General features: G+C 44.9%; 1 protein-coding gene across 4 annotated transcripts; it reads left to right on the top strand.

The window, feature by feature from the left end:
* The first annotated feature begins 775 nt into the window (after nucleotides 1-775).
* On the top strand, nucleotides 776-19,930 carry NDUFAF1 (NADH:ubiquinone oxidoreductase complex assembly factor 1). Of its 4 annotated transcripts, none has more exons than XM_034769108.1 (6): nucleotides 776-955; nucleotides 1,909-1,965; nucleotides 12,696-13,340; nucleotides 15,974-16,159; nucleotides 16,597-16,671; nucleotides 19,728-19,930. In XM_034769108.1, exons 3-6 carry the CDS (start codon nucleotides 12,834-12,836, stop codon nucleotides 19,866-19,868), a joined length of 909 nt encoding a protein of 302 aa, XP_034624999.1. In that variant the 5' UTR covers nucleotides 776-955; nucleotides 1,909-1,965; nucleotides 12,696-12,833; the 3' UTR covers nucleotides 19,869-19,930. The 4 variants fall into 4 exon arrangements, with proteins under 4 accessions (XP_034624999.1, XP_034624998.1, XP_034625001.1 ...); XM_034769107.1 differs by having other exon boundaries at nucleotides 1,909-1,979; XM_034769110.1 differs by lacking the exon at nucleotides 1,909-1,965 and adding an exon at nucleotides 1,682-1,766.
* Nucleotides 19,931-21,402: the final 1,472 nt, after the last annotated feature.

Raw genomic sequence — 21,402 nt, 5'->3', positions numbered from 1 at the left:
TATTTTTGTGGTCAAGACAAAAGTCTTAAATAAATGATAGTTAAGATTGTAAATCAGTATCTATAATCTAAGGGGGTTCCATTAAAATACCATTGATATTGGAAAGCCATGAACATTAAGGTAATGTTTAAAACCCCCCTACCCTCCCAAAAAAACAAATGTTGAGATGTATCAATGATATAGTTAAGGTACTCTAAACAGCCTTTACTCTGACCTTCCCTAACACCACAGAGTATCATCGTTACTCTGGATACTTTCAATGTACAGTAGTATAAATTAGCCTGTACTATACTAAGTATCACACGCCTAACTAGTTAACAGTTCATATAATGAAAAAAAATCCTTAATGCTGTTCATAGCATACAGAAAAAAAAAACTTTTGGTGTTCCAATAAAACTACATGTAAAAATTAAATAATACTTTGCACTTATAAATTTCATTTAAAAAATTTCAGCTGAGGATCTCAAAACACTTTGCAAGCATTAATGATTTAACCTTAACAACCTCTTTGTGGCGTAGGAAACGTTTAAGAGAAACCTGACGCACACCGGTGACTTGATCAATGTTTATCACACCTGGAGACAGTGATACAGTTGGGACTAAAAACCAGGAATCCTGATCCCAAGTCCTTGCTCAAACCAGTAGGTGATGCTGCCTCCTGGCAGAGGGATCTGTGTCATGGAGGGACACACACACAGTAGGGAACCCAGCAGCAGACAATGACGTGCAGGCTGAGCGGGGAATGCGGTGGGTGTAACTGTGAGCACTGAGGTTCCAAGTGCCTCGCTGAGTCCCACATGAAGCTAGACCGCCAAAGCGTTGCAACGCCTCAGGGGAGTGCGGAACCTTTGCGACGCGGCCAGAGTTCCCCTGACGGGGACTGAATTCGGCGGACCCGGTCGCTAGAGGCTGAGCGGCCTGCGGTGAGGGGGGAGCCTGCGGTCTCTGCTGTCAGGTGAGGCGGGGGGGAGCGTGGCTGTCCCACGGCGGGCTCACTCGGGAGCAGCGGGGGGCTAAGCTACCCCCGGGGAGTGGGGCTGGTCTATGGGGAGGAGGTTCCTGACTCTGGCATCGGCCCGTCTCTCCTCAGCAGCGGTCAGCGCCCCCAGCCTGGTGTTCCCCAATGAGCTGGTCTGGGCGCTCACCCTCGCAGATGTGTCTTGCTGCAGCTGGGCGCCATGTGATTGTGACAATCACCGTGTCGTGACACGATGCTGCCGAGCTAGCCCTAGAGTAGCGTCCAGGGCCGCTGTAATCATGCCTGGCAGGGTCGGCCCCTCAAAGGTAAATGGCGGAGCTCCTTTGTGCTATTTGGGCATAAGCTTTCGTGGGCTGAAACCCACTTCATCGGGTGCATCGGGTTTTAGCCCACGAAAGCTTATATCCAGATAATTTGTTAGTCTCTAAGGTGCCACAAGTACTCCCGTTCTTTTTGGTACAGACTAACACGGCTACCACTCTGAAACCTTTGTGCTATGTGTCATGTCCCCCTGCCCTCACACATCAAGGGGATTAGAAAAAGCAACGCTTCAATTAGGGCAGTGCTTAAAACGCATATGAGTGTAGAGGGGAGCATGGTGGGAGTGCTTGTGTGTTAAGGGTGAGTGAATGCATGGGAATTATTCAGCTATGGATGCATTTGTATAGTCACAAAATGCTGCATTCCTATGAAATGCTGCAGATTCAGTAGAACTCCAGCTCTTCAAATGTCTTTGAGGACTCCTGAAGACTGGGCAGTGAAGTGCCTGCTGAGGCAAACTTTAAAGGTAACCTGCAAAGAAGAATAATTGGGCTTTTGCTCTGATTTGCTTTTCTGTGATCTATATAAAAAAGGGCTGAATTTTTTTTATTTATTTTTTTACGATAGTTTTCTCACTTCTCCCCTTCCCTGCTTGTGTTTTACTTTAGAAATCTGGGTTCTGCTTCCACTGAAAAGTCTATGATGACCAGCAAACTAGTGAAATGGTATCATCACAAAGGTCAAAAGAGTAAAAACTGAGCCCTTTAGAGAAGGGGTTTTTAGCCATACTGTTTAAACTCTCTTTTGAGTTGTTTTAACATCTGTGATAAATTAACATTTTGGAAAAAGGATGTCTTTGCTAAAGAGTAAAAGAGCCCTCCACTAATATATGTGCTGAAATCTGATGTTACTTATAAAAATGTATGCAATAATTTCTACTTAACTGACTCAATTGAAGTTCTATAACAGTTAAGTTTTATGAGTACTCTGTCTCTTAGATCAGTGTTTACATGCTTTTAAAGTGGAGATCAGAACTGTCATGTAATTTATAGAATGAATAGTAAACTTGCCCATCACTCCCTCTCCAAAGCCTATGTGGGGCCAGGATAAATCTGTGTTGAGCCTGGCCTATTAATCTTCACTGCACTTCGGAAGGCCTGAGGGCTGCATAACATTCCCAGGACTGTCAATTCTCTTTTAGTTAGTAACTGTATTTTTACTTCATCCCTAGCCAGCAGGGAACTGCAAAACTTGAGCGCTTTCCTTGCCAGCCATTCTGATTGAACAGTAGTGTTTATGTTTATGGGGTGGGAATTCCTTGTCATGAAAATGATTTTAGGCTACAATACGTATTCCCTTGGTCTGTCAAGAAGCAAACATGGGACATGAGAATAAAAAACGGCTACTCACCTTTGTAACTGTTGTTCTTTGAGATGTGTTGCTCGTATCCATTCCAATTAGGTGTGCGCACGCTGCGTGCACTATTGTCGGAGAATTTTCTACCCTAGCAACACCCGGTGGGTCAGCTGGGGAGCCTCCAGGAGTGGCGCCTTCATAGCTCTGTATATATACCCCAGCCAACCCAGTGCCCCTTCAGTTCCTTCTTGCCGGCTACTCCGACAGTGGGGAAGGGGGACGGGTTTGGAATGGATATGAGCAATACATCTCGAAGAACAACAGTTACAAAGGTGAGTAACCATTTTTTCTTCTTCGAGTGCTTGCTCATATCGATTCCAATTAGGTGACTACCAAGCTTTCCTAGGTGGTGGGGTTGGAGTGAGACATCGCTGAGTGCAGAACCGCTGATCCAAATGCAGCATCGTCTCTAGACTGCTGTACAAGTGCATAGTGAGCGGCAAAGGAGTGAACCGATGACCAAACTGCCGCTCTACAAATGTTATGGATTGGGACGTGAGCCAGGAAGGCAGTTGAGGAGGCTTGAGCCCTTGTGGAATGGGCGGTGAGGCGCAGCGTCGGGGCACCGGCCAAGTCGTAGCAAGCACGAATACAGGACGTGATCCAAGAGGAGATACGTTGCGAGGAGACCGGTAGGCCTTTCATTCGGTCAGCCACTGCAATGAAGAGTTGAGTCATCTTCCTAAACAGCTCCGTACGCTCGATATAGAAAGCAAGGGCCCTCCGTACATCCAAGGAGTGCATACGCTAGTCTTGTTGCGTAGCGTGTGGCTTAGGATGGAAGACCGGGAGAAATATATCCTAGTTCACATGAAAAGCTGATACCACCTTGGGAAGAAAGGCAGGGTGGGGGCAAAGCTGTACCTTGTCTTTATGGAAGACTGTATACAGAGGTTCGGATGTGAGGGCTCTGATTTCAGAAACACGCCTTGCTGAAGTGATGGCTACAAGGAAGCCTGTCTTCCAAGATAGATAAAGGAGAGAGCAGGTAGCCAATGGCTCGAACGGGGGCCCTGTGAGCTTGGAGAGAACCAGGTTAAGATCCCACGCCGGAACCGGTTGACGCAGCTGTGGGTATAGGCGATCTAAGCCCTTGTGGAATCTGACGACCATCGGGTTAGAGAAGACCGAGGAAGCGTGTTCTCCTGGGTGGAACGCCGATATAGCAGCCAGGTACACCCTGACCGAAGATATCGCCAGGCCCTGCTGTTTTAGGGATAGGAGATATTCAAGTATAAGTGGGATCGACGCCCGCAAGGGGGGCGTGGCTCGCTGGTCGCACCAACAGGAGAAGCGCTTCCATTTGGCCAGTAAGTGGCCCGTGTAGAGGGTTTCCTGCTGCCCAACAGAACCTGCTGCACGGGATGCGAGCATCGTAGCTCCGCCCGAGTTAGCCATGCAGCATCCACGCTGGAGCGATTGCAGGTTGGGGTGACAGAATCGGCCGTGGTCCTAAGAGATCAAGTCCAGGCGCAGTGGAAGCGTGATCGGAGTCTGTACCGACAGCTCCAGGAGTGTGGTGTACCAGTGCTGTCTTGGCCAAGCTGGAGCGACTCGAATCATACGTGTCTTGTCTCTGCGTAGCTTGAGCAGGACCTTGTGGACCAGCGGAAATGGAGGGAAAGCGTAGAACAGCTGGTCCTTCCACGGTAGCAGGAAAGCGTCTGACAGGGAGCCCAGAGATCGCCCCTGGGGGGAGCAGAACACGTGGCACTTCCTGTTGGCGTGTGAGGCAAATAGGTCGATCTGGGGAAATCCCCACCTCCGGAAGATGAGTGGATGATATCTGGGTGAATCGACCACTCGTGTGTTTGGAAGGACCTGCTGAGACGGTCTGCTAGAGTGTTCTGGACTCCAGGGAGGAACGATGCCATGAGATGTATTGAGTGGGCAATGCAAAATTCCCACAGGCGAATGGCCTCCTGGCATAGATGAGACGATTGGGCTCCTCCTTGCTTGTTGATGTAGAACATGGCCGTGGTGTTGTCTGTGAGGACTGCCACGTAATGGCCATGTAGGAGACCGTGAAACGCCTGACAGGCTAGGCGCACTGCCATCTGCTCTCGAACATTGATGTGCAGAGCTAGTTCGGATGCGGTCCACAGGCCCTGCGTTTGGCGCTCTCCGAGGTGAGCGCCCCAGCCGAGAGATGTTGCGTCCATGACCAGGTACAGGGAGGGTTGTGGGGTGTGAAACGGCACTCCTTCGCACACCGACTTGTGGTTCAGCCACCAGTTGAGAGGGATCAAGACTGAATTCGGAACCATGACCACCATGTTGAGGCTGTCCCGACAAGGACGGTACACCGATGACACCCAGGCCTGAAGCGGGCGGAGCCGAAGTCTGGCATGCCTGGTTAGAGAAGTGCAAGAAGCCATGTGTCCCAACAGGCCGAGGCACTTCCTTATCATGGAAGTCGGGAAGCCCTGGAGGCTGCAGATGATGTTTGCAATGGTCTGAAACCGAGTGTCTGGCAGAAGAGTGTGGGCGAGTCTGGAGTCTAAGACTGCCCCGATAAACTCTATTCTCTGGGTTGGCTCCAGAGTAGACTTTTCTTTGTTGAGTAAGATGCCCAACTTGTGGAATGTTTGTAGTGTGATTTGGATGTGGGGTTGAACCTGTTCCCTGGTGTGGCTGCGCACCAGCCAGTCTTCTAGATACGGGAACACCTGTATCCTTTGTCGACGAAGGTAGGCTGCCACGACGGCCATACATTTGGTGAACATTCTCGGAGCCGTGGACAAGCTGAAGGGAAGGACAGCAAATTGGTAGTGTACGTTGTTTACTACAAATCGAAGGAAGCGCCGGTGCGGAGGGGTAGATTGCTATATAAAAATATGCGTCCTTCATGTCGAGGGCGGCGTACCAGTCTCCAGGATCCAGGGAAGGGATAATGGTCCCCAACGAGACCATGCGGAACTTCAACTTTACTATGAATTTGTTGAGTCCACGTAAATCTAAAATGGGTCGAAGACCCCTCTTTGTCTTGGGGATCAGGAAGTAGCGGGAATAAAACCCCATGCGCCTTAACTCTGATGGAACCTCCTCTATAGCCCCCATAGAAAGGAGCGTAAAAACCTCCTGTGTAAGGAGTTGCTCATGAGAAGGGTCCCTGAAGGATCTGTTGCAGTTCTGGCGGCAAACCAGACACCTGGAGCCAGGAAATGCGTCTTATGGCTATACCTGACGCCAGTGTCCTAGTGGCAAGTCCGCTATGTCTAGCGAGGCTTGTAAGGAGGTCCTAGCCACCTTTTTACCTTCCTCTACTAGGGCCCCAAACTCCTCTCTCGAGTCCTGGGGGACCAACTCCTTAAATTTACCCATGGAGTTCCATGAGTTGTAATCGTAGTGGCTCAAGAGCGCCTGTTGGTTTGCGGCTCTGAGCTGCAGACCTCCCACTGAGTAGCTCTTGCGTCTGAACAAATTGAACCGCTTGGCATCCTTCGATTTGGGCGCTGCCGCCTGTTGACCATGGCGCTCTCTTGCGTTCACTGAGGAGACCACTAGTGAACACGGGTGAGGGTGGGTGTAGAGATACTCATGGTCTTTAGAGGGGACAAAGTATTTCCTCTCTGCCCCTCTGGCAGTGGGTGGGATGGAGGCAGGGGTTTGCCATATGGTGTTGGCGTTAGCCTGGATCGTGCGGATGATGGGCAACGCCACTCGGGATGGGGCATCAGCTGAGATGATGCTCACCACCAGGTCCTCCACTTCCACTATCTCCTCTGCCTGTAGATCCATGTTCCGTGCCACCCTATGTAACAGGTCTTAGACTCATAGACTCATAGACTTTAAGGTCAGAAGGGACCATTATGATCATCTGGTCTGACCCCCTGCATGCTGCAGGCCACAAAACCGTCCCTACCCCTTCCCTTGACTCTGCTGTTGAAGTCCCCAAATCCTGTGTTTTAGTGACTTCAATTGGCAGAGAACCCTCCTGCTAGCAATCCCTGCCCCATGCTGCGGAGGAAGGCGAAAAACCTCCAGGGCCTCAGCCAATCTACCCTGGAGGAAAATTCCTTCCCGACCCCAAATATGGCGATCAGTAAGACCCCGAGCATGTAGGCAAGAGTCTCCAGCCTGACCCCTGTTAGCCATTATACTATTTACCTGCCATTGCTTGGTATTTCTTTGCTAATATGTTTTACTATTAAACCATTCCCTCCATAAACTTATCTAACTTAATCTTAAAACCAGACAGGTCCCTCGCCCCCACCGTTTCCCTCGGAAGGCCGTTCCAATATTTCACCCCTCTGACGGTCAGAAACCTTCGTCTAATTTCAAGCCTGAACTTCCCCACGGCCAGTTTATATCTTGATGGGCATGGAGGTCTATCGGGGGTGGGCCCGAGGTTGTCGTGCCCGCCACCGCCTCATCTGGGAAAGATGAGGAGGATGCCTCAGGCGGTAAAGGATCCAGAGGTGGGTCTGGGTCCGAGGGTCCCTGATGTCCAGGATCCCCTGTACCGGGGTCTGGGGCCTGCGTGGGTGTTGGCACAGGAGCCTCCATACCCCCTGGGGGAGGACAGGTAATGGTGGCCGCCGGTACCCTGGGCTCTGAGTGTGCCGAGCGAGAGGCCGCTGGTGGAGCCCCTTGTGCCTGGTGATATGCCCATGGGGTCCAGAAAGACCAATGTGCAGGGTCCTGTCTAGGGTCCTCTGCCCCATCCTGCCAATGGCCCAGGTTGTCCGCTGCCTGACCCTGAGCAGGATAGGCTGAGATCTGCTTCTCACTTCAGAAGAGTGAGACGCAGATCTTGAGGGCCAGGGCGGTGCCGAGCGTGATTGCATTGGCTCCTTCTGGAACGGTGCTGAGCAGTACCGGTCCACGGGAGAGTGGTCTCTGCGCGGTGCCGGGGAGCGGAACCGGGAGCGAGAACAGTGCCAATGGCCATGCCGGTACCAGGATCCAGATCTGGATTGCAAAGAAGACCGTCTGTAAAATCGGTGCCGGGAGTGGCCTCTCGAACGGGATCGGCACTCATACTGGTGCCAGGAACTGCATTGGGACTCTGAGCGGTACCGATGCTCGGGTCGGTGCCGAGAGGTGGACCGGCGCCGTGATGAAGACCGGTGCCGGGACTGCGAGCGGCATCGGGACCTGCTCCGAGACCGGGAGCGGTGCCGAGAGTCCATGCTCGGAGATGGAGGGCGAAGCAGGGCAGGCTTGCCCCTGGATTGCACCTTGCGGAGCGGATGCGGTGCCGCGGTCTGAGACAGTGCCAATTCCGTGAGGGCAATGAGGTCTCTCGCCGTTGTAAATGTCTCTGACGTAGACGGGAGACACGGCTCAACCACGGAACGGGGCGGGGAGCCAGTCCGCACCGGACTCAACGGCCCTACTACTGGTGCCGGAGTTAACAATGTCAATGATGGCGCCTGTAACCTCTGACGTTCCGATTCCGGACGCGACTCCGCGGCCACTGCATGGGGCGCCGGTGCCTGCTGTTGCGTGGCAGTCTCCTGTGTTTTATGGGGTCTCTTGTGACCGGGAGACAGGGAACGGCGCCGAGGGGCTTGTGGTGGACGCGGTGCCGATGGAGGACGGTGCCGTGGGGTCTTATCTGCGTCTCCTCGTGCTGCAGTACCCGAGGCCGCCGCTGGGGCACTGCGCACTGAGGCGTTTGGTGCCGGAGCTTGGCATGCCGAAGGAGGGTCTGGGCTAAGTGCCGCCTCCATAAGGAGCTGTTTAAGGCGAAAGTCCCGCTCCTTTTTGGTCCTGGGCCGAAAAGCCTTGCAGATCCTGCACTTATCAGTCTGGTGAGACTCCCCTAGACACTTTAGACAAGAGTCGTGGGGGTCTCCCGTTGGCATAGGCTTAGCGCAGGTCGCGCACGGTTTAAAGCCAGGAGCCTTGGGCATGAGCCCGGCTGCATGCCGGGGGAAAAGGGGGAGATGAAAACCCCCTTATCCCCGCTAACTACTTATAACTACTCTGTATCCGCTATTAAACTACTAAACTATACTAAATCTATAACTATACAACTAACAACTATCTACAACAATAACTAACAAGGAAAGCTAGGGAGAGTGGAAGACAGCTATGCCGCGCTCCACAGTTCCAACGACCGTCACGAGCGGTAAGAAGGAACTGAGGGGGCGCTGGGTCGGCTGGGGTATATATCCAGCGCCATGAAGGCGCCACTCCAGGGGCTCCCCAGCCGACCCACTGGGTGTTGCTAGGGTAGAAAATTCTCTGACGATTGTGCACACGGTGCGCGCACACCTAATTGGAATCGATATGAGCAAGCACTCGAAGAAGAATAATAATGCTACAATTTGTCTCTCCACTCTCGTAGCAGTTATGTGCTGGATAAGCAACACTTTCTTGTCTTGTCACACGTGTTCTTCTGCCATGCTCTCTCATCTTTGGTCTGCTACTGCCTGCATGGACATATCATTGATTAGGTGGCAGACTCCCACAGGACAACTAGCAACAGCTGCTGCAGAGTAGCATAGTGCTAGTGTTGAAGCTGGCTATAGAGGCAAATGGCAAACTAATTATAATTGATCTAGTTTCCTGATGCAGTCAGTACAACATGTAAAGTGCTTCTGTGCTTGAGCTCGTTGCTCCTATGTAACTGCTTCTGACGCTGCAAGGAAAGGAGAAGAAAAGAGGGAAAAGAGGAAGAAAATGAGAGGATTGGAGGATGAGCAAATGCAGAGGGTTGGAGATAGGGGTCCTACTGATGGTCCACAAAGATTTTTAACTTTGAATTATATGGGACATCAACATTCAGAAGAAACTCTGGGTTAGGGTGATTGGACTTTTTAATTAAGAATTCCCACGGGGAAAGAACAAGTACAATCGTCACATGCATTATTGGTGCTTTGATAATATTTATCTTGAACACCTCCTTTCTTAAAATCCCAGAGGAAATAATGTATTTTAAAATGTCAGGTCAATTTCTATAGCAAGTCCAATCCAGTCTAGTTTTACTTGTCTGAAATTATAATAGCCAATACATGGGGGATGTGAAATAGAGGGAAAAGTTTGGATGGGGAGGGTAGCAGTCTAAAAAGAATACAGAGAACACCCTTTCTTCTCCTAAGGTGAAAATTGTCATACTTTTTGGGGGGGTGCGAGGGGAGGCTTTAAAAGCATTTTTGGGGATTTTTTTCGGATGCAATCTGCCATCTTAAATCCTCCAGCCAGTTTAACTCTTCCTGGGATTTCTATGGTGCTAGCCTAAATGTGATCTGTTAGGCATATAAGGTGGGTGAGTGACGCTTAATAATGACAGGCAGAATGAGGGAAGGTATGGTATGACTGCTTAGACTTTCTGTATATTTGCATCTGAAAGGTCATAACTGAATGCCAGATGAAAGGACCATAGCAGTCCATATGGCATTATGGTTCAGCTGCTATGCTTTTCCCTATGGACTGATCTACACTTAAAATGCTACAGCTATGCTGCTGTAGTGCTTCAGTGTAGACACTGCCTATGCCGACGGGAGAGATGCTCCAATTGGCATAGATAATCCACCTCCCCAAGAGGCAGTAGCTAGGGCCATGTCTACACTAGAGAACTTACAGCAACACAGCTGTAAGATCTCTTGTGTAGCTGCTCTATGCTGATGGGAAAGAGCCCTCCTGTCAACATAATTACTCCACCCCCAATGAGCAGCGGTATCTATGTCAGTAGGAGAAGCTCTCCTGCCAGTGTCACGCTGTCCACACCAGTGCTTATGTCGGTGTAACTTACATCGCTCAGAGGTCTGAAAAAACATAAGTGGCATAAGTTATGCCAATATAAGTGGTAGCGTAGACATAGCCTAGGTCAATGGAAGAATTATTCCTTCAACCTCGTGCTTTCTACACAGCGGGTTAGGTGGGTATAGCTAAGTTTCTCAGGGATGTGGATTTTCACACCCTAAGAGATGTAGCTATACTGATGTAAAATTCTGTGTAGACCAAGGCTATGCCTCTTACTGACTCTGTCACTTTTCCCCCCAGGGAAGAATATTGTGCAGATGAATTCTGGGCTTTTCAGTTTTTCCATATCTGGCATTTGATACTGTTGGAGACAAGATAGAACGGGGGTTTTCAAACTTCATTGCACCGCAACCCCCTTCTAACAACTAAAATTACTACATGACTCCCGGAGGGGGGAACCGAAGCCTGAGCCAAAGCCCAAGCCCCACCACCCTGAGTGGGGGAGAGGGGGCAAAGCCAAAGCCCAGATCCCACTGCCCAAGGTGGGGAGGCCAAAGCTGAAGCCCAAGGGCTTCAGATCCAACAGGGAGCCTATAACCTGAGCCCCGCCGCCTAGGGCTGAAGCCCTCGGGCTTCAGCTCTGGCCCCGGGCCCCAGCAAGCCTAAGCCAGCCCTGGCAGTGCCATTAAAATGGGGTCGCAACCCACTTTGGGGTCCCAACTGACAGTTTGAGAACTGCTGAGATAGAAGATGAGATGGACCATTGCTGTCCTGTATGGAGTTCCTGTTTTTTTCCCCACGTTAAATGCCAGATTGCTTCAGTTACTGAAATGGCCAACATTGGATGATATTGTCAGAACAAAGATCACAAGGGACGTTGGACTGAATCTGGTCCTTCATAACCTTTGTTCCATGACTTCTTTCGATGAGAGTTCCTTCGGGGTTGTCTTTTGAGCTTGTGCCTAAATAAGGGATATAAAGCAGGGGCTGAGCTATTGCATTATGAAGTCTACCTTTGTCAAGTGACCTTCTCCTGTCCTGTGACAGAATTCAACACACTGTGGTATCTGGGTACCACAGAACTTAGAGTCAGAGACCCAGTCTTCATGTTAATAGCTAGGCTGTGAATATTTCGATGGAGTTACATATCTGCAATTTTCCTTTCACTTCCTGTCAGGTTATGGTGCACATATATAGTGATTATTCCCAGACATGTAGTTATCTTGAAATTGTGTTCAGATTTATTAATTAGAATTCAGGAGTCCTCTAACATTTATGGTAGGGTATTTAGGAGCTATTTATACAAAGAGATGAATGGGTATTTTTTTGAGCTAATGTGCCTTTTTTTTTTTTTTTTTGCTTTCTTCAATTCTCTCTTTTGCTTAGAGTATTCCCTGCACACTAAGTTCCATCTAGCTACAGAAACTTCGCAACTTTTAAAAATATTTTATAAGAAATTGTGGTTAGGTTATCAGACTTGAGCATCTTTCAGTCTGTGAGTTTCTTGTGGGATGCCTTTGATATGAACTCTAAAATAAATACAGTAATGAATTGGAAAATTAATAGTCATTGAGCTGGATAATAAGATACAGAAGCCAAAAAAAAAAAAAAAAAAGCGAGGAGGAAATTCCCTCTAGATTACTAGGTTTCATGCAATCTGTACTTAGTTGTCCTAAAAACACTGTTAACTATGTAATGATTCCATAACTGGTTTGGGTCAAAATTGTTCACAACATTCTGTTCACACAATGCTTTAAAGCAGGGGTTCTCAAACTGGGGGTCGGGACCCCTCAGGGGGTCATGAGTTATTACATGGGGGGTCGTGAACTGTCAGCCTCCATCCCAATTCCCGCGTTGCCTCCAGCATTCATAATAGTGTTAAATATAAAAAAGTGTTTTTAAGTTATAAGGGGGGGGGGAGAGTCACACTCAGAGGCTTGCTGTGTGAAAGGGGTCACCACTACAAAAGTTTGAGAACCGCTGCTTTAAAGGTACACCATCAACTTGAAAAATTATATATCTCTTTGTAAAAGTTGTATCTATTGTTGCTACAAATAGAACCTGAATTTACTATAATGGAAAGAAAATAAATGGGGAAATATTTTTCAGTTGATTTCCTTTATGCATTTGACAGTACTTTGTGTAAGTCAGTCAGTTTCTGCTGTTTGTGTGTGTCTTTCACACAAGGGCAGGCAAAAAGTGTTTTTCCTAATTTGTAATGTCACTGTACATTCACAGGAAGACTCAGCAGGTGTAGTACTTGAAACTACTTTTAACTCATATATTTTTTAAAATGACTGGATTTCAAGTTGGTGTCTCTTTTAAATTAAACTTGCAAGAATGCTTCAAGTGTAGCTTCTCTAATTGTTTCTTCTCATTACAGGTGGAGGCAAGCTACATTAACCAAAATAGGATATATCTAGTTTTTTTGTTTTTGTTTTTTTGGTTTTTTAAGAATTTGTTTCAAACCTGATAATTATCTTCAAGGAATTCTGATTATTCTTCAACCTTGTTTATCATTATGGCTCTATCTTTTAAACTGCTGGACAGCGTCTTTCTTTCTAGAAGGTGCCATAGGCAAAATGCCTTGCATCCTTTGCTTGGACCTCTCCTCACTGATTGCATCTCAAAATTGTACAGTAGCTATAGGAGACCAGGGACATCCCCTGATAACACTCCACCTTGGAAGATGAATTTCAGCTTTGAGAAGGGAGTGGATGTAATTAAGAAACATTTTGGCTTCCTAAAAAAGGAGTTGGTGGATCACTGGAAAGGGCCTGAGGGCTATCATTTTGACGAGTACTTGTTGCAACAGACTAGAGTGGTCTGGGAGTTTCACAGCCAGAAAGATTTAGATGAGTGGGTGGTTTCTTCTGATGCAGAGATCGGAGGGAAAAGTGAAACCTACCTAAAACTGGGTAAGAATAATCAGACTGCTCTGCTGTATGGGACCCTCAATACTGAAGTACCTCGTGATGGGGAGACAAGATACAGTGGATATTGTTCAATGAAAACCAAACTGCCAAAGGTGAGTGTGACTTAAGTTATTAACATTCAGTGTTGAATCAGTCAGCATTTCTCTGCAGTCAGGACTGGAGCAATAGAGACTTGGGTGGCGATTCTCTCTCTAGAAGAATACTTTTTTGTGTCATGTTTTTTTTCTTTCCTCATTTAAATTAAATTCTCCTGGATGCAAGAAAAAGAGAAACAGGCTGAAGTTACATACTATGCATCTCAATCTTATTGCACAAAATTGACTTCACTCCACGCACAACTGGAGAAAACTCTATCCCTTGGGTGTTTGTTCTTCTGAATATGATAACTGATGTATTTACTTGGCATGCTGCAGGGAGCTTACAGATGAACTTTCATTATTCCACACATTTCACAGTCTGTCCATTGAATAAAAAAATGCAAAACTCATATTATTGCGTTTTACTGGTGTTAGTTAATTAGGTTTCTGAATTTAAATTCATAACAACTTAATGTGTCAATTTGGCCAAAACAAAGGCAGCCTTTTCCCTAAGCTCAGAATCTCTTGAGACTTTCACAGGAAAATCTATTGCCCTGTGTTTTACAGCTGTACAACTGCTTGTCATACCAGCCAGAATAAAGTGGTCTTTTACTTGTTGCAAATGTATCAGAGCATCTGAAGGAATGAGACATTGCTGCATAAATCCATTCGGTGATGTAATCGCTGCCCTGCTCTGTGAGCAGGCTGAACGAAGCCTTAGTTCAGGGCTAGATCTTCGTTTTCAGGAAAGAAACAAATGACTCTTTTTTATCAGTATAAAGTGGGTTTCCTACTACACCTTGATAACTGAGTAAGAGACAACCTTGTGTATGGTCTCCCCACAAACCAAAGATCTCCTGCAACAAGTTTTGTATCCAGAATTGGTTTGTTTTAAATGACTGGTTTAGTGTCTAATCTGGAGTTAGTGTGTGTATACATATACAGCCAAATTGTCTAGGCCTTAACTCTAACGATGTGCATCCAAACTCAATTTTAGATCAGAGCACTTCTTTTTTTAGTGGAGTCAGGAGGGAAACAATCTATATTGGAATGTGCCTTTGTAAAGATCTGCACTTGGGTTCTGTAGTGTGTCAGAATATGCAAGGGACAAATCTTTTTCTGCCAAGAGACTGAACCTAGTTCTAACTTGAACAAAAAACAAAAAAGGTGATGTTGATATGGTTTACTATTGTCTGTTTCCTACACTCAGTGAGGAACTATTGCCCTTCCTATTTTACATTTACAAAAAAAGGTGGATGAACACCCAGTCAGAAAGTAGAGCTTAGAGTCAAATGTGTAAATAACACTGCTGTTGTAAAGCAGAATAAATAGGGTACACAGTTATCTCACTTTCTTAGGACTAGGGCCCTGGGGGATAGAAAGTATGTACAGGTCAGTCAAATGCTATGTTGACAGAAGCAATATAAGAACTAGAATAGGTAAAAATGGACCAAATTAAGTGTAGGGGTGAACACTTATGAACACGGATGAACTCATTCAAAGGGAGGCAACAAAGAACAGAACACAAGACTTTCAGACGTGGATATATTCCCCCATCTGCCACTTACTTGCTGTGTGAAGTTAGCCTTGTTGTTTAACCCCTCAGCTCCTCAATCTGTAAGTTACCCTCCTTTCCAAAGCAATTTGAGGCTAATTAATGAGGCATAAGGGCAAGGTATAATTTTTAAACTAAGGAGGATGCATACTGCAGCACTGCCACAAGCATAAAAAGAACAGCCCCAGCCTTCAGGCTAGCGTTAATATTATCTGTTGTCCATGTTACCTGAAAAACTAGTAAGCAGGAAGAAAATTGCTCCTAAGTAACCATGGAGTATGCCTCAAAACTGAGGGAAATTTAACATGTTTCTTTGGTACTGTCGTAGGCCCTAAGCGTGCAACTGTTCAGCAGAGGGAGGCTCTGTTTTCCCAGAGCCTCATTAATCTCAGTGGGGCTCCTTGTAGATGCTTGGGTCTGCCTGTGTGGAACCAGTTGCAAGATCAGGGCCCTATCTTATAAAATAAAGTGATGAGATAGGGAAGGTGTGCAAGATTCAGAGGAATTGAATATTTATATGGATAACAAGCGTCTTGGCATCTAACGCATTTTGGAAAGGATGGTAGTTATATAAAAGCTAGTTTCAGGGCTTAAGTCAATTTTTATTAGGGATTAGAATGTGACTTCCATAGGGGGCAGATTGTCCCACATCTGCCATCTGTGAGGTTTCTTGCACCTTCCTCTGAAGCATGCTGGATGGAGCATTGGTCTGATGTGCTATGGCACCCCTTTTTATGTGTGGAAGTAAAAACAGATGGTAGGTCTGCTACCTTTGAGAGGGTAATCTGATGCTGGGAATGAAGTGTCACTTGTTATTGTGATTGAAGAAACAGCAAGTATGAGCCTTTAGAGCATGCAATCCCATTTGAGGCCTCTAACACATTACTGAAATTTTGTGTGATTGAGTGTAGTGAAAGCCACTCACTCTAGCTTTCCTTATCCTCTAGTTTCCAGTAGGTCACAATAGATAGCTTGGATAAGGAGTGTCTAGAAAGGGGAAATTGATCAAAGTGGTAGTTACCTGTGGTCTTCGTAGTAGTAATTCTCATTGAAATATTGAACTGTAATAACATGCTTTATTTATATCTTCTAGGGAGCGTTTGGAACTAAGAAGTATTATGATTGGTCAAACTTTAATAGTCTGTATTTACGCATTCGTGGTGATGGTCGACCCTGGATGATAAACATCTATACAAACCCATACTTCTCCCATCAAAAGGATGACCTGTACAATTACTTCATGTTCACCCGAGGGGGTCCATACTGGCAGGAAATTAAGGTAACTTTGAATATTTCCTGGGGACTGAGGAAGATTAATTCTCTTCAGTACTGTATTGCTTTAAAGATTGCTGCATTTATGCATACCAAGTTCTTTGGCTTATCAATACGAATAGAAGTTCCCCAAACAGCTATTCTCTGTTTCTATTGAGAAAACAGCTAGTTTATATAATTGTCTAGTCACATGGTCAGGTCATGGAGTTCCACAGAGCAATCAGCAAGTCACCACAGAAGAATATAGGGCTGGAGCAAGCTTCAGAGGGAAACAAAGAATAAATTTGATCTGGTCTATCTTCTGTATATTAACTCCATGTATATGATTGGTACTATTGCAGGAGCTAGACAGAGCATAAAATGGGTTAAGCTTTATGGGGAAAGTACTTCTCCTAGTATTGTATGTGTACATGTAAAACTAAAGTCCGTATTTCTTATGGTCAGATTCCATTCTCCAAGTTCTTTCTCTCAAGTCGGGGGAGAATCCAGGATGAACAGTACCCACTCTGGTTAGATAAGGTAAGTTGTTTCTGCACCTTACACTACTGAAATTCTCATTAAATGATAGTAACTGTATAAGTGAAGATCATTTAAAACTTTTCAAGGTATCTAGAGCTATATGAATTTGAAATTGCAGTATTTTTATTCCACAGATATTAAATATATATAGTTTCTCACCTTTCTTCTTAATTTTCCAAATTTAATTAAAATCTCTTATCAAAATAAATTTGAAGAGATATAGTTACTAAGAATCAGTTGACAATTTATTGAGGCTTTCAGAGAGCCCTGAAAGAAACTACTGATGAGAGGAGGCAAAGTCTTGCACTGAAACAAAAAACTGTCAAAGAAAAGTAGATATAAATGGTCAATTATGGCAAGAAAGTGGGATATACTAGAACAGGTATTAAATATGTATTAGCAACCCCATTAGGGTGTGTAGTGAGGTGATAATTGTAGCTAACAATTCTTTAGGATAGTCAAGAGAGAAGAAACCAAAAATTAGGTGAATGGCTAACACTGTTGCATATGAAATTCACTGTTGGCAAATGCAAGGTAAAAGACATTGGAAGCAAGGAGCTATTTGTACATCTTACTGGATTCTACGTTAACTAAGTCGAGAGAATGCTGGTTATAACTGAGGACCGGTCAATGCAGTTTCTGTCAAAAGCAAACAAATAAACAATGTTAAGAGAAGAAGTGTCATTTTATGTAGTACCCATTACATAAATTAATGCTGTGTATTCACCTGGAATACTGGGTTCAATTTAAGTACCCAGTTAAAAATAATACATAGTAGGGGGTTCAGAGATGGGTGTTGAAAGTGATTAACAGCATGAAAACACTTCAGTAGTAAGAATGAAGAAATTGGAACTGTAGATGAGACATGGTAAAGATATACAAAATAGCAATTGATAGAGTAGGGAAATCAGATCAGATACAAGAACAAGGGGAATTCAATGAAATTAAAGCTTAAATGCAAACCTAATAGAATACTCAACATTACCCCATCAGACTCATTTCCACAAGATATAATTGAGACTACAGGCTTAAGGTTTAAAAAAGGATTATACCTTTTGTATAGTTAATGAGAACATCCAAAGTTACATTAGTGAAGATTAAAAATAAAACCCAGAATCTTGTAAGAGAGGCCTCACATTTCAAGGCATTAGCCACTCTCTGTTTGATGAGGGCCAGGAAGAAACGATCAGAGAGACTAACGTAAGCCATAATTGGCTACTACAAAATTTCATGCACTTTCCTTGGTCTAATTGGGTATGGAATTCTTGTATGTAATACCTGACATTTCCTCCTTACATGCCCCCGGCTCCCCCAAATGGCCTCCATCCTTTTACCATTTTTCTTTGTGAAAACCTTTAGTAGTCTACTTAAGTCTGAAATCCTAAGTTACATGGAAATAGTCATTATGTCACATGGGAGGTTTGCCATGGATAAGTAAGTCTGCATTTTTAACAGTATACTTAAAGGCAGAAACGGAGAAATTTGCAGCATTGAAGAATTTCCCAGGTTAAAAATTCCAGGGCTTTTCCAGGCTCAATAAAACACCCCTTTTTCCATATAGCTCAACATAGTTCAAAGACTTAATTGTTTAGAAAATACACAAGGGCACATTATCACTCTTAATCACATTCATAGATTCATAGATTATAGGACTGGAAGGGACCTCGAGAGGTCATCGAGTCCAGTCCCCTGCCCGCATGGCAGGACCAAATACTGTCTAGACCATCCCTGATAGACATTTATCTAACCTACTCTTAAATATCTCCAGAGACGGAGATTCCACAGCCTCCCTAGGCAATTTGTTCCAGTGTTTAACCACCCTGACAGTTAGGAATTTTTTCCTAATGTCCAACCTAGACTTCCCTTGCTGCAGTTTAAACCCATTGTTTCTGGTTCTATCCTTAGAGGCTAAGGTGAACAAGTTCTCTCCCTCCTCCTCATGACACCCTTTTAGATACCTGAAAACTGCTATCATGTCCCCTCTCAGTCTTCTCTTTTCCAAATTAAACAAACCCAATTCTTTCAGCCTTCCTTCATAGGTCATGTTCTCAAGACCTTTAATCATTCTTGTTGCTCTTCTTTGGACCCTTTCCAATTTCTCCACATCTTTTTTAAAATGCGGCGCCCAGAACTGGACACAATACTCCAGCTGAGGCCTAACCAGAGCAGAGTAGAGCGGAAGAATGACTTCTCGTGTCTTGCTCACAACACACCTGTTAATGCATCCCAGAATCATGTTTGCTTTTTTTGCAACAGCATCACACTGTTGACTCATATTTAGCTTGTGGTCCACTATAACCCCTAGATCCCTTTCTGCCGTACTCCTTCCTAGACAGTCTTTTCCCATTCTGTATGTGTGAAATTGATTTTTCCTTCCTAAGTGGAGCACTTTGCATTTGTCTTTGTTAAACTTCATCCTGTTTAACTCAGACCATTTCTCCAATTTGTCCAGATCATTTTGAATTATGACCCTGTCCTCCAAAGTAGTTGCAATCCCTCCCAGTTTGGTATCATCTGTAAACTTAATAAGCGTACTTTCTATGCCAATATCTAAGTCGTTGATGAAGATATTGAACAGAGCCGGTCCCAAAACAGACCCCTGCGGTACCCCACTCGTTACGCCTTTCCAGCAGGATTGGGAACCATTAATAACAACTCTCTGAGTACGTTTATCCAGCCAGTTAGGCACCCACCTTATAGTAGCCCCATCTAATTAGTATTTGCCTAGTTTATCGATAAGAATATCATGCGAGACCATATCAAATGCCTTACTAAAGTCTAGGTATACCACATCCACCGCTTCACCCTTATCCACAAGGCTCGTTATCCTATCAAAGAAAGCTATCAGATTCTGTAGTATTAATCCAAAGAGTTTCAGGAGTTAATTTTGCTGTAGCAGTGTTGCACATTTGGATAGATTCCTGTTGTAACATGAATATGCCTGTGCAGTCAATGCAATGTATGGAGAACACGGAAAAATTTCCTAGGCTTTACTACCTTTAATCTCACCATTACTTGAAACCGTATCCAAATGAATAACCAATTTCTTTTATCAGATTAGTACTGTTGGATTCACATTGGGAGACAAGGCAGATGGCCCTTTCCAGCTGGAGATAGACTTTATTGGATTGCTGAAAGACAGAGCTCACACAGAAGAATTTGCCTATGAAAAATATGAAAAAAATCCCAAGGCCTAGATGGGCCTGCAATCCTGTGGAATGTACTTCAGTAGCTCATTTTATTAAATATTTATACACCATGTTAAACTTGAGTTTCTTCATGCATGGTGGGAGACGGAGTTCACATAAATATTAAAGAGTAACTGCATGAAGTGAGTGGGATGGACTCCATAATAAACTGAGCAGACTTGCAGCTTAAGAACATATGGTTTTAAAGGTTTCTTGTGGCTTCCAACAGCCAGTTGCAGAAGTCCACTGTAAAAACAGACCACGCGAGATTATTGCTCTATTGTTGGGGAGATAGTTTCAAAGAGAATCAGGGTACAATAGTGCAAAGTTATGTTAGAAACTGCTGTCTGGATATATTGTTCAGGCACATGCCTATTCATTAGAGGCAGTTTCTATCCCAAAACTGACATGAATTGCACCTTAAGATAATAGGGGCTTACAATGCTGTAAGATTTCTTGGTTTGTATTTCATCTCACCTTTAGAATTAGAATAACCTTCCCTGTTTAATACTATTGCACACAGAAAACCATGGTCCTTTTCACAGCCAGAGGACTAACAGATGTTAGGACTGTTCCATAAATTGTGGAGCAAATTTCCCCAGGGCCCACAGAGGAGTAGACATGGGGGTGGACAGGAGTCCAGTCTCAGCTTTCCATTAAAAAAAAAAAAAAAAAAAAAATCTGCCATGGTTACAAAGCAAATCTTCAAAATGAGCTGTGTAATGAATGGAGAGAACCTGAAAAGAGGGGGTGGAGGGAGTTTGAGGTGTCAGCTGCCACATTTCAATGGGTGTAGAGGTCTGTGATGATGATATTGACACAAAGTATTTCATTACTCAAAGCCTTTAAGAAAGGAGGGGAAGTATATGAAGGGTTACACCAGGATTCTCCAAAGTGGGGATTCAAAAGCTGGGAAAGGCCTACATCTCTTAATTTATACAACACCTAGCAGAGTGCGGAGATGATGAGATTTTCCTGAAGCGGGTTTGGTTTTCAAAATGCATACATTTGTTTTAGGACAAGGAGTGCTGGGTTTCAGTTCTTCTGTAATCTGAGGAAAGGTTTATACTTAATATAGGATTTCAATCAAAATAGTGTTCAAAAAGTGCTCAACTTAAAGTATAGAGAGGTAGAACAGTTCAGATGCTGTACCTGCTTATATTCCCTGCCAGTTTTTGAGGCATATTTTCCTATTTAAGTGTCTTTCTTCCATTTGTGTCAGACGCAGACAGTAAACTGATAGAACCATACACAATATTGTCAAAAACAAAGTAACAGATATTCTGTAACATTATCCCTCTGTCCCTGCTAAATACTATCAGTAAGTGTTTCAAAATTCTAATTTAGGACATCCCAACAAGTGAACTGCATCAGTAAAAGTGATTAGGTGGACCATGAAGCTTGGCAAATGGTAATATATTCCTTTTCTTTAGTGGAAGAGAGGATATGACCTGTATGTATGAGCACACCTGGCAATTGCATATGGTTAAACTTTAAGTGTCTGCCTGCCTGACACTTATTATTTAAGTCATAATCAACAGCA

Source organism: Trachemys scripta, chromosome 4 (assembly GCF_013100865.1).
Source record: "Trachemys scripta elegans isolate TJP31775 chromosome 4, CAS_Tse_1.0, whole genome shotgun sequence".
In the NCBI taxonomy this organism is placed as follows: domain Eukaryota; kingdom Metazoa; phylum Chordata; order Testudines; family Emydidae; genus Trachemys; species Trachemys scripta.
Note: the sequence above shows the minus strand (reverse complement) of the source record. Positions and strands in the feature narration are given on the sequence as shown.

Bases quoted from the DNA above. Each gene is read 5' to 3' on its own strand.
- NDUFAF1 (XM_034769106.1), top strand. From the start codon at position 12,834: ATGGCTCTATCTTTTAAACTGCTGGACAGCGTCTTTCTTTCTAGAAGG. The intron at 16,160-16,596 runs GTAACTTTGAAT...TCTTATGGTCAG, and splicing joins CATACTGGCAGGAAATTAAG to ATTCCATTCTCCAAGTTCTT. The intron at 16,672-19,727 runs GTAAGTTGTTTC...TTCTTTTATCAG, and splicing joins ACCCACTCTGGTTAGATAAG to ATTAGTACTGTTGGATTCAC.